This window comes from Drosophila teissieri, chromosome 2L (assembly GCF_016746235.2).
Source record: "Drosophila teissieri strain GT53w chromosome 2L, Prin_Dtei_1.1, whole genome shotgun sequence".
NCBI lineage: Eukaryota > Metazoa > Arthropoda > Insecta > Diptera > Drosophilidae > Drosophila > Drosophila teissieri.
In genome coordinates, this window is record NC_053029.1 from 11,749,162 (window position 1) to 11,762,464 (window position 13,303).

At 45.3% G+C, this 13,303-nt stretch overlaps 1 protein-coding gene across 1 annotated transcript; it reads right to left on the reverse strand.

The window, feature by feature from the left end:
* Window positions 1–1,347: 1,347 nt before the first annotated feature.
* On the reverse strand, window positions 1,348–10,329 carry LOC122611635 (protein wingless). Its single transcript, XM_043784863.1, has 5 exons — window positions 10,203–10,329; window positions 8,259–8,509; window positions 4,496–4,797; window positions 2,905–3,335; window positions 1,348–2,772 (listed from the first exon to the last, which is right to left on the reverse strand). Exons 1-5 carry the CDS (start codon window positions 10,316–10,318, stop codon window positions 2,466–2,468), a joined length of 1,407 nt encoding a protein of 468 aa, XP_043640798.1. The 5' UTR covers window positions 10,319–10,329; the 3' UTR covers window positions 1,348–2,465.
* Between the last annotated feature and the right edge of the window lie 2,974 nt (window positions 10,330–13,303).

A 13,303-nucleotide genomic window follows, 5' to 3' on the forward strand; every position in this document is an offset into this window, starting at 1 on the left:
GTATGGCTAAAAATAATAGAACAACATAAATATACATTTTTTTAACTAAAATGCCAAGAAATGTGGACGAAATGTGATATACCTGATTTCTCAGTGTACTGTGAATCATTTGCCGGGCATTTGCAAGATATTCACTAATTACAAGTGACATAATGGGGAATGGGAATGGGTTAAGGTACATGAAAACCAAATGATTTCAGAGCAGATGATCGATCTTCGAATGTGATGATACTGTAATATTTAAAAGCCGTTTTTTGATAGTGCGTCTGAATAGTACTTAGCACCTCAGATAGTGCTGGCCTTGGTAATGGCGAGCAATTAGATAGGGATCACACAGCTCAAGGTCTCTGAGAAATCTCCAGCTAATCAAACATCTCGCTGGAATCTCGCTTTCTGGACGAAAAATTGTTTTCCCACCCGTAGGAAAAAGAAAAGGCGAAGCGAAAACTGTCAAGCACAGTGGACACATGTAGCACGATCACTTTTTTTGTTCCGGCTAGAGCTGTTGTTGTTTAGCTAGCCAGGGTCGCCTGCTCCAGCTCCAGTTCCAGCTCCAGCTACAGGTCCATCTTCATCTGAAGATCAGTAGCTGAAATCAGGATCAATGTGAGCCTCATCCAGGCTTAGGTTTATCTCTACCGCCTGCTCTCGTCTAGATCTGTCGGATGTCAGGTTGCATAGTTGGACCGGCAATTGCATGTCGCGATCGTCCAGCGTCGAAGATCTGCCTCAACCTCAACCTCAAGCTGAACCTCATCCGCGTCCACATAAACATCCACATCCACATCCATAGCAACATCCATAGCCACATCCACAGCCACATCCTCAATCCTGAGTCGCTAAAACTTGAAAGCCGCATTCGATGGCTGGCCGCTGACAGCGCGGAATTGTCGTTCGCATTGTCAGCTGGCATGGGCGGCGAAGGGGGAGTGCCGGTGCTGAGGGGTTTATCCGCCGACTTTTGCCGACGATATACAAAAGATGCAACTGTCGCTGCTTGTTGCAGCAGTTGTTTCTGCTTTCTGTAGCTGCCCAGGCTGACAGTTGCTGCAAGAGCAAAAAATGCGCTTGGGAAACTGCCACTGCCACTGCCGCTGTTACTGCCGCTGTTACTGCCGCTGTGAGCTGGCTTAAATCAAATATTGAAATGCCTCAGAGCAGATCGGCGACCCTGACCCGTGCCCCTGCCCCTTCCCCTTCCCCTGCCCCTTCCCCTTCCCCTGCCCCTGCCCCTGCCCCTTTCCCCGCATACTCCACCTGCCCGGCTAATTGCCCCACACACATGGGCCAAATAATTGCCCCAGCCACACAAAGCAGCCCATACAAAATGAATTCCACTTGGCGTTTATTTTTTGTAATTTTTTACTCATTGTCGTTTTGTGATTTTTTATTGATTTGTTTTCGATTGCATTCGCATTTTTCTGCTCGCTTTTTTGCTTCTTGTTTTCCTTCGCATTAATACTTTACAAAATTGAATGTCTATGAGCTAGTATAAATTAATTAAATATTATATTCATATCGAGCTATTTGTATACTTAGTTTAACTAGCCAGCTAAGTGCATTTAATTAGTTAGTAATACCTACAATGGGGGGGTTTGGGTTTTTAAGTTAAATGCGTTAAATGTTTACAAAAAAAATATTTCGTGTGCAAAATTTCATAAATTCCAAGCAACTAAAATCTTTTTCCGTACTTCATGGGGTGGTTGGTATGAATTTACTCTAAAACTATAAGTTAATTTAATCTTATTTATGTACACAAAAGATATTTGTTGTTTTGTATGACCATGGGGAAGTGGAAAAACTGTAGTGGAATTTGTAGTTTGTTGTATTCCAAATGTTTTCCAGCCCTGGTTACCGATGTTCTCGAACTATTATCCTGCCCACTTCGCATACGTTTTGGTCCTGGCCAAAGCAGTGTGCAAGCAGTTCAAGCAGTGCTCGCTAGAGAGAAGAAAGGAGCTGCGCGTTTTTTGAATTTTCAGTCTTGTTTTCAATGATTTAAAACGATTTTAAACGACAGCGTGGGGAGGGGGACTCAGCAGGAAGGGGACGCGCTTCGAAAACTTTAAGCTACACTAAAGTAAGTTACTTCGATAACTATTATCTAAGGGTACAAAAATGGGGCGCTTTGTAATTTACAAAATATTTTGCTTCGATTGGGGGAAGGGAACTGGCTTACATGACTAAAAACTGGGCAAACACATGTTGTATTCCTCACTTCTTCTTGAAATCTATTCGTTAATATTCCTTGTGTAATACTGCTAAAAAAAGTGAGAGTTGAAAGGAGTTTAGATGGTACACTTCAGGGGCGTTTAGTCGTTAGTCGTATCTTTAACTAGGCTATAGTCTAGGCTCTTAAGGTGCTAATAACAAAGGCTAAGCGTAGACAAAATACATAACACATACAAAGAACGAAGAGGGGGGCTTCAAAGGAGGGGGGACGGAGGTGGAGGTGGGCAGTGTCCTTACAGACACGTGTAGATGACCTTCTTGGTCCGACACAGCTTGCACTTGACCTCGCAGCACCAGTGGAAGGTGCAGGCGCAGCGCTCCACCACCACGACCTCGTCCCGCCGATAGCCACGCCCACAGCACATCAGCCCACAGCCGTCGACGCCCAGCGAGGTCTCGTTGCACTGGCGCCCATGGGTGCCCAGGATGCCGTGCCGCAGGTTCTTCTCGCAGAAGCTCGGCGAGGGCTCCAGATAGACGAGGTCCTTCGAGCCGGGTGGCTTGTGCTCGGGATTGTGCGGATTCAGTTGGAAGTGGTATCTGCAAGGAACAGAACAAGAAGGTAATGAGTAAGCATGTAATTTTAGGGAACATTCGAGCTATATGAACATTGATGATTTAATGAGATTGGGAAGTTGGGATTTAAAGCAGAAATATCCTGGTGATCCTTACCTATTATGCTTGCGCCCCTGACGACGTCCATTGCGTCCTCCCCTTTGCCCAGCCTGGGGCAAACTGTTGGGCGACGGCATGTTCGGGTGGTGGATCTTGCTGATCGGGTGGCTGTTCTCCAGCAGGATGTCCGGCATATGATCGTTCAGCATGCGCTCCTCCTCCTCGCCGTAGACGAGGCCCGACTGGGGGATGATCAGGCCGTTGGAGCCCACGGAATTGGAGACGGCGGCATTCGGGCTGACTGGGGCCAGAGCGTTGGTGGCCCGCAGGCTGTTGGTCACTTGCACGCGGGTGGCGCCGTCGAAGCGGGCCTTTAGGTTGTCGCCAATCACACGGAAGTTGGCCAGTCGCATCCAGCAGGTCTTCACTGTACACGAGCCGGACATGCCGTGGCATTTGCACTCCTGTCGCATCTCCGCCTGGACGTGCTGTAGATCGAGAAAGGAGCGGGGAGAGATTGTTCATTAGTATGACTTTATTAGGCTTCTTGCGAATCGACCGACCGACTCGCAATATGTTTTTCACTTAATTATTTTGCTGTTTTTTCTTGGCCAGTCGTTTTTGCCGTTTTGCTGTTTTGCTGGCTGAATGGCTGGATGGCTTACTGGCTGGCTGGCTGACTGGTTGGAAGATTGGCGGCCCGCCTGCCACGTTGTTGCAGTTATTAAAAATCAATAAATGTTGTTGCAACTTGCTGTGTGTGTGCGCTTGTTGCATGTCCCCCCCGAAGTTGCTGGTTGTAATTGTTGTGCGCGGACCAAAAGTAAGAAATCAACGCAGTTGGGGGCCTTCAGTTAGTTCGGTTAGCAGCGGCCGCCGCATCCCGATGATCATCATCATGCTGATCGCCATGATTACGGAGCTGCGGCCCATAACAAGTAATAAAATAATAACACAGGCGGTGGGCCCTGCTCCCTCCCTGAAAAGTCGGAGGACTAGGCCCGGATCCGGTGGCATCGGACGACTCTAGTGGGATACGGTGGATGTAGTGGATGTTGGCGCAGTGTGCTACTTTCTACGCCCCACTAAAATGGACAGCAGGACTGGCACTGCACAGTGGTTGGGTTAGGCAAAAAAGTCCATACTATTATGCCAAAAATCTAGCTTGATTCTACCATTACAACTCAAGTATCTGTTGGATGTGGGATATAATTATCTGTTTTTAATAAATTTAATCAATTTCCGACCACTGTGCAGTGCCCCCAAAACTAGAGTCCTACTATTTGCCTGCATGTGGAGGGGAACTGGAAGCTGTCAACGAGTTAATATACGAGCGACACAAGCGCAAACGAGTGCAGATATCCCCCACATTCTCGGCCGAAAGAGACAGCTGCAGGGGCAGCGAAAGAGAGGGCGCTAATCTGTACAAGCTAGGCCAATTGGCGTTCGGCTCCAATTAATTGTGGGGACGGAAATTGTCGTCGCTGGTTTTTATTAGCGCTCCAGTCGTAAATCGCCCAGCCAGGCTTAAACCGAACATTTGGACTACTTAATACGAGGAGCACTGAGAAAAAGGCCTATAAACTAAAGCCATTGACTATAGTTATAAACGTTTTTCAGTGCATTAATGTGGGATAGCTGAACTTACCGCTCGACCCGCCTCGTTGTTGTGCAGATTCATCTTCTCGCGCAGATTGCGACCCCGCTCGCCGGTATCGACGAACTCCCGGGAGAACTTGAACCCGAATCCGATGTTGTCCGAGCAGCCGCCCCACTCCCAGTCCCGCACGCCGGCCACACTGCCCGCCTGGTGGTTGGCTTGCGGGGATCGCGACTGGTGGCTGTAGTCGCAGGTGCAGGACTCTATCGTTCCCTCGCTGCAGGCCCTGGCAATCGAGTGGGTCACCGCCGCGCTGGTGATGGCGTAAATGAAGCTCGTCTCGCGGCAGCCTGGAATTAAGACAAATCAAATATTTAATACATTGTTTATTTTATAGCTCATTTAATTTAATTCAGTTATAATTTTGGCCCAATTTTCAGAAGTATTTTAAAGCAAAGGCAAGGAACGTGATGATCATGGCTGATTTCATGAGATTTCTTCGCCGTGCAGTCATTATTTTCGCCTTCTGGGTGTTCCACTTGGCACCGAAGAGCAATACCAATACCAATACCAATACCAATACCGCGACCAAGACAAGATCTCAATCTCGGCCAAGTGAAGTGATGGCCGGAGATGGTGGTCGTGGGCAAGAGTTGAACATTTTCGTTATGAGTAATGGCACTTGTCTTGCAAAGCCTGGTCAATTATGACACTTCAAGTTATCAATGCCACGATGGCACGGCGGAAAAGAGAGATGAGCGCACCAAAACCTGACACAGATTAAACGCTCAACTATAAATTCCAACTTAACACTTTGGGCCCATCTCGGCACAATCCATTTTGAGTGGACAGTTTCCCCCCTTCCCCTCCTGTGCTCTTAACATTTATTTTTACTTTTATTTTTAGTAACTGCCTCCGTTTCTGTTTCTGTTCTGTTTCTGGTTCGGTTTCTGCCCCGAGTCGCTCTCAGAGACCATCACAGATAAAGAACAATGAAAATTGAATTTACATGTTGCAGATAATTTTTCAAGTGGTTTCGCCTCGGTTCATAGCTCAAGATATGATATGATGTACGAGTGTAATATAGGGATGGACCCGCCGGTCAGGTAGCTGAAAATTCCTGAGTAGCGTCTTGTCAACCTTGTTTGGCATTTCCAGTTGCGCTTCGCATCGTGTAAGGTACTTCAAATGTATTATTTATTATTAAATGAAAAACTCATGCCCGCTTCCATGTGAGTGAGTAACATTTAGCATTTGAAAGGACCAAGCCCTTTAGCCATTTTAGAAACCCCAAATCACGGCCCAACTTATTTTCGTTGAGGTGCCGATTGACGCATCTGTGATTGACTAGTCTGCACTTGACGATTGACACATTCTAGCGCTCGCCGTATCACGGAAAACAACTTCCGCTTGGTGTTGGGAATTTCGCCGCTTTTGATTTCGATTTCCTGGAATTCGACCACGAAATAATTTGGTTTATTTTTTCGAAACTATACCGCAGCGAGCCACCAATTCCCGGTTAATGTTTGTTTGTTTGTCGTTGGTGGTTTCGTATTCTCGTTTGCTCGTCTTTTCGTTTTTCCTCAAATAATTTCACGTATGTAACGAAATTGAAGGCGCACACAGGTAAATTGTGTGTAAATATGTGCAAGATGTTTTGGGCCGCGATAAGACGGCGGCGCATGCGCAAACGCTATGGGAATCATCACAGAGGCGGGGGTGCGAGGTGGGATCGGAACAGGGGGCGGGGGGTGGAGGGCGGAGGAGCGGACCCAGGGGCGTGACACAGTCATTGGTGACTTTGTTTTTTTTGTTTCTGGTGATTAGCTTAGCAAGAATTCGCGTTACCTTTTGGAAGCGAAATGTTGTTTGCATTTCGTACTCTCCTTTTGTGGCGTCGCTTTCCTCGTTTTGTGCGTAAATAGCGAACAAAAGATAATAAATACGAAATATAAACGAAATATGTAGAATAAAAAGCGAGGGTGGTGCACCCTGAGCAATTAGGCAAAGAAAGGGTGTGGCCAAAATGGAGCAACCAAGAAATAAATAAATTTCCGCATGTAATGCGATACGATTCTGTTCTGATTTATATAATTGCCACAAACGGATTTCCGCTGTGAGTGGGCGTGGCGCGAGCTGCTTGAAATTGAGAGCAGGACGAAAATCAGAAGCAGGATGCCTTGCTGATCCTCAGCCTGGCAGCCAAGACGAAAAACCGGGAGTACAGCTCATCTCGGGGTTAAGCTGCTTAGTGACAGCAGCGTCAGCAGTTCCCGGAATAGTTTAGAGCTCTTGATATAAAACCCACAGGAATATACATACATACATAGGCATACCATAGAGAGACAGGGACGACACCCGGAGCGGCTTCGTCACGAACCGATGATGATTGCCAAAAAAGGGATCTGTACGAGGAACCCAACGAATATTCACTAATAGAGACTGCCTGTTAAAGCGTGTGGCGTGGCAAATTGACAAGGTGTCACCAATTAGAAAACAAGTTAGGCCAGCCCTAGGACTTAAAACGAAAGAAAAAAAAGAAGGAAGGAATCCAGTCAAGATGGGCATTTCGGCAGTGTGTCCCGCTGGCAGGGTTCCTACTTCTTCCTCTTCTATTAGTTTCCAGCAGTTTGGAAGCCACTGGCTCAGCTGCGAACCCCAAGTGTTAATGGTGCGCTCTAGGTGTTAATTAGGGCCAAGGGCACGTTACGGCAAATACATTAAAATAAAATTTGATTGTGGAAAGCGATGAAAGTGCTGCGATAAAAAGCTGTCACCAGGGCCATAATTTCCCTTTTCTTTTTAAGTAATCCATAAAATGTCGAGAGCTCATAAAAAGGATGTTGGCGCAGAGTCAAAATAACTTGATAAGGTCAAGAGCCTGGCTATAAAAGTCAGCTGCCGTTGACAGACGGACGCAGCGGAATCGGAGTATCGAAGCCACGCGACGCTTGCCACGCCCACTATATTGTATATATATATATACACGGACATCAGGTAGTTTAAGATTCAGTTTCAGGATGTCAGGACGGGAAAACAGGACAAAACAGTAGCTAATAAAACAGCAGGCGGGGGCGGGAGTCGTACTGATTTCCAGCAAAAACGCGCTAGGACAAAAACTGCGCATGCGCGACTTTTGTTTACATTGATATGAAGAAAAACTGGCCGTTCTCCTGGGATTTTGCTGGCGCAGCAGGCGAACTAAACTCCCAGAAGACAAGCACGTTTGATTGATTTGAATGGCTGAGTGAGTGACAACAGTGGCTCAGTGGTACAGTGGCTCGGTGGTTCCAGTGGTGCTGCCAACTTGTGCTCATTAGCATAAACACGCTGAAACCGAAACGCAAGTGGAGCAAGTGCAGCGAGCACAGAGCCAACTCTTTGTTCCTCCGAACCGAACCGACCCGACCCAATCCGCTCCGAACCGATCCGATCCGCTTGTCCGTCCAGGGGAAAGTGGCCCCTTCAAAAGGGTAGTCAACCCATATACAACATATATTCATGCAGCCAAGTGCTCAGATCGTATTACAATAACAAACAAGCGCCACATACGTACGTATGCTGAAGATGTCCAGGGGAGTGACATTTCATAACATAAATAAAGGGCCAGTCAAAGGGAAAAACTGGATTCGAGCTGCGTTATGCAAGCAATTTGTGTGGTAGCCGTAGCCTCGTTTTCTAGTAGTTAGCTAGTAGGCGTAACCCCGAATAGATCGATGGATCATATTTCCCATGGTAAAAGGAGTCTTAAGTGAGTTGCAAGTACTCCAATTGAGTGCTATTTTCAATAAAAACAATATTGTTAGCTCACCTCGATCAACGATTTTGCCGAATAGATTCTTGCCCCTCGAGAAGTTTCTCGTCGAGCAGTTCCAGCGACGATTCCTGAACTGGTGCTGGCACTCGCTGATGGCCAAGTTGGCGCCCTTGACCAGGGCACCCAGTACACCGGGATTGTCCCTGACCAGGCGGCGCTGTTTCCTTCTCAACGTGGAGTGGATGGCGGGATCCATGTACATGATGGGCGTAATGTTGTTGGGTTCGCCGACCTTGGCAATGCCCCTGAAAGAAAATGAAGCAGAAAACCGAAAGTTAATAGAGCAATCTTCGAAAGGCGGTTGTCAAAACTATTAAATGCTTGGCTGAGTTTTGCGCCTAATTATGAGAACGAGAATGAAGGGGACGAGGATTTCCACCAGCTGTACACACTATTTTTTTCGTCATATTTTCCAACGGCTTTTGTGTCTTTCCACTTGACTTGAGATCGAGCTGTTTTTCTTTTGGCAGTGAGTATCTTTTTTTCGGTTTTTCAATTGCGGCTTTTCAGTGTCTTTTCTATTTCGTATATTTGTTGTTTCTGGGCGGTATACGTCAATTGCCGGCGTTACTCATGCATAAACCACACACAAACCCATACATATGTATGTACATATGTATATAAATTAGGTACACTCACACGAAGATGGACAAATATTTGCAGACACCTGTCGGCTAACGCTTTTCTTCTCTCTGACCTGTCATACTTTATTTTCTCGTTTCAATTGTTGATCTTTATAATATTTTTTTGCGCGCTTCATTAGCAACATTTATTTATTCACATAACAAACAATAAACAAGCATAAACAAATGTTTATTGACAGGCAGCGGAGAATGCAAATTAATTGCCAATTCAATTGAATGCTGATTGCGGTGGGAACGGAACGTTGCGCAATGCAACGAAAATTAATAAAAGTACGTAAATACAATATAAACTTGATCGAAAGTGTAACATCTGTGGCGATCAGCGGGTCAGCGATTGCCGATCGATTTTTGAATTCCCAGGCGGATTAAATCGATGCCCCGAACTGAGATTTATGCGACGGCAATCCGAAGTCGCAGCCGTAGTCGCAATTTGTGCGATGTGTTTTTATGTATTTGTGATGATTTTTATTGTTCAGGTCGAAATTTATGCCGTTATAAAAAGTTATTAAGGCTCAGCTGAAGTTTTGCACGTGATAAAAGTCAAACAAACAACTCATCAAAGCAAGAGAATCTGTGGGAGCTGTCTAATAATACCAATGACAAATATCAGTTAGTGCCCAAATATGGGATTTTAAACATTCATTTACGATTGCGGTTCAGCCGCAGTGTCTAAAAACCTTTATGCATTATTTATATTTAGCGAAACAAAAATCAAATTTACACTTTTAATACATTATTCAAGTTGAAATCCATAATTTTTCCGCATGCCAAACGAAAGACTTAGGCAACGAACTTGATTTAGTAACTGTAGCTGCATCTCCGCGGTAGATCCCCAGGTCTGGACTTCCTTATCGAGTCTTTATATGCCCCCCTGCCATTCACCCAAAACCCCATTCATATCTGAAACTGTGTCACACACACACACACACACAAAGTCTATCCCAAGTAAAAGTTGAATGCGCGCTTAGAATTTTTAATTGCTTTCATCGGGCGAGAAGATGAACGAAGCTGAGAAGAAGTCGTAGCTTTTTTTCTTTAGTTTTTAGTGTGTGTGCATTTTGTGGCTTCCGCATTTGGTGCGTGACGCACAAGACCTTTAAACTTTTTTTTTGGTTTGTTTGTTTGCAGGTTTGTTGCTGTGGGAAATGTTTCCCGAACTGTTGCGGCGCGTGCCCCGCTGTTGTACGTTGCCTTCTGCTCTTCAATTTTTCCCCGGCTGGTGTTTGCTGATTTCATTTTCGCCCGCCCGCTAATTGCCCAATTTAATGGAAGGGAAAATATTCGACGAACTTACCACCACATGGAGCCCCGGCCCCTTCCGGACTTCTGTTTGCCCTCGACTTGGCTGAGACTGCTGCCGCCGCTGCACAGGGCCATCAGGCAGATCACGAAGATATAGCTGATATCCATTATTGCTGATTGCTGATTGCAGATCGGGTTTATCTGTTCGACGGCGCACACACACTCTCACTGACACACTGGGTAGGCTTTTTCCCTTGGAGTTGTTGTTTGTTTGCGAATGGTTTGGTTTGGTTTGGCTTGGTTGTATTGAATGTATCGAGCAATTTCGCGTTCAATTAGCGCACTATAAATGAGGCATAATCATCATTAGCATGCGTATGCCGATATTGCTGCTCATATTTGTGCGATTAATTCCGCTAGATCACACGGCAATCATGGGACACAACAAGAACATGTAAGTTTTCCACGCATATACATGTATATATATTGTGATATATGTTGTATTGCAAATGCGGCTGTTTCGATGGAACACACTCGGCTCGCTCTAGTTATAGAGATGGCTAGTTATAGATCGGTGGATCGGTGGATCGGTAGATCGCGGCGTTTTCGAGCGGAGGAGTGAAGATTGTTGCCCGGTTCAGTGCCAACGCTTAACTGAAACACACGGTGCGTTCTTTCGTCCGACTCTGCGTTTGTCAGCAGCGACCCGAGATCCCCGATCCGATCCGATCCCGATCGCCTCGTCGGTCTTCGTCTTCGGATCGCACACACGACTACGACCACGACCACGACCGCCGCCGCCCGATGGTGTGTGTGTGCGAGTGGGGTGGAGCTATAGCCTGTCTCCTGCCTTGCAGTTGCGTGCGCCAGAAGAGCACCGCTCTATGGCGCGCTGATCGTTCGTTCTCTCTGTCTCTTCGTGATCGTTTCGTGTGTGTTGCGCTTTGATGTGCGCGCGTGTGTGTGTGCCCGTGTGTGTGTGTGCGGTATATAGCCAGCATGGCCCAATAAGAAATGGCGGAAATGGAAAAACTCTGCCCGGCATTTTCGGTGTAATCGATTGTATTGCCCGATTATTTGCGCAACCTGAATGAATTTCGTCATAGCGTCGACTGCATTTAATTATACTTATTTGTCGCAATTTTTTCGCCCATTACTGTTAGGTATTTATGGGATTGGTTTTCATGGTGCCATTGATACGCTTACTGTTTGGCTAATAAAGGGTTTCAACTATTATTTTCGACTGTTGAGGTGGGCTTTTATCTTCAGCATGCCGCTGATTATATTTTTACAAAAGTTCATACTCAAAAAGAGGTAATAGTGCTATAATATTCTAGCTTTTGGTTAGGAATGTATCCTATGCATTCACAAATCGTTAGCAAGTGAATTTAAATATTTTATCATTAAAATTGAGAAATAATGGCATACAATAACTTTATTTATAGAAATAAAAGGTTTCCTACATAATTCTTCAAATACATACCTGTTTCCTAAAAAGTTTTCCATGCATGAGCATGTGCAGTGCGAGAACAAGTTTTCTGCTGCTTTTCGGAGTAGATTTCGGAGTAGCCTTATATACTGCGCTCGTATGCAGCCAGCTCCCTCGCTCTCAGAGGATGGTTAACACACACACTGGCATTCCGAACCGAGTTTATGTCTTACCTCTTCCTCATCCACTGCTTGGCCGCCTTCCACTAATTGGACAGTGTGTGCAGCCCAAGAAGAGCAGGAGCAGGTATCCCCCACCCTATCCGCTGCCCCCACCTTTAGAAGACTTCCCCTTCGGCCATTTTCAATGAACTACACATTTATTCGCTGCTCAGAGCATGTTAGAACTGCTAGTGATGTTAAATGAATTAGGGTATTAAATAGTTTAAATATTTTATTCCCATAAAGCATGATTCCAGCTTATAAACATAAATGCTTCTAATAAATATTTTCATTTACATTTCATTTCATATGTAAACAAAAACAGGAAGACCGTTATGCAGTGGAACAAAATGGCGAACGGAAAGAGTTCCGTTTTCGGTTTAGGCCCAATAATATCCCTTGGCAAATATTAGCACAGTCTGGGCGCTGGAAAAGAGTTAGGTGAAAAGGGTGGAGGAGTTGCAGGAAATGGTGTATGTTTATTTGCTTAGGCCCCGGGGCCTGAAAAATTAGCGCGTTCTTATTAATTTTATTGCCGCGGAAAATCCAAATGATGAGACACACACACATTCACGACGAGTGAGTAGGAACAGAAGGCTGGAATGTAAATATATCATAAAATCGAAACCCCTCACCGCTGTAGGTAGTGATCAGTGATCACCTCTCGTCTGCCATCCCTCTCGCTTTCCGAGGTTGTAAAAATAACCCAAATCGGCAGACCTACTAAAGTCTGGTGGGTCTATTCATTAACTAATGGCTGATAGCGAGAGTGGTGGTAATTTCTTTACGATAAGCAATTATCTGAGGCAATTAAAGCCTTCTTGGGAGGAGAAATTTTGATTAAATCAAAGCGTAACACATAACTTAAAAATTCCAAGAGGAATTTAATTTAATACCTGAATAATTCTCATAACAATTATCACATGAAAATGAAAAACGGAAGTATATTTCTACATCTGTCTCCGTCGAATTGAAAAATTCCATGTGCACATGTGTTTTTCTGCATAATTGCTGAGTTACTGAGTTGCTGGGCTCGTATTTTGGTTAGCCAACACAAAACAGGTCGTAACAAATTCGAGGCTAACCCAGAGGCGACCTTCAATGCGATATGGCTAATCCATCAAAGTAATATCTATTCGTAAAACAACGCCACAACAATTCTAAACAAACCAAAACCGATCGAAGTCCAAAACCCCCGAGAGTTTCGACCTTCAACAGAACCAAATATATTTCCCAACCAACCGAGTGCTGTGTGTCCTTGGACATTTATTGAAGGTCTACGATTTGGTCAACCAACAAGGAGCTGGAACTGAGAGGAGTTACCCAAACTCAGGTGATTAGAAAACAAGTCGAAAAGTCAAACATTTGTTGCGTTGCATTTGCATTTGAGATTCCACAGATTGAGATGCCATATCCTAGCACCTTTTTTGCAGGGGGAGTTGTTTCACTAAAAGTGTAAAATCTCGGCTCATAATTGCAAATAATCGCCAGCGCTGAAGCGCG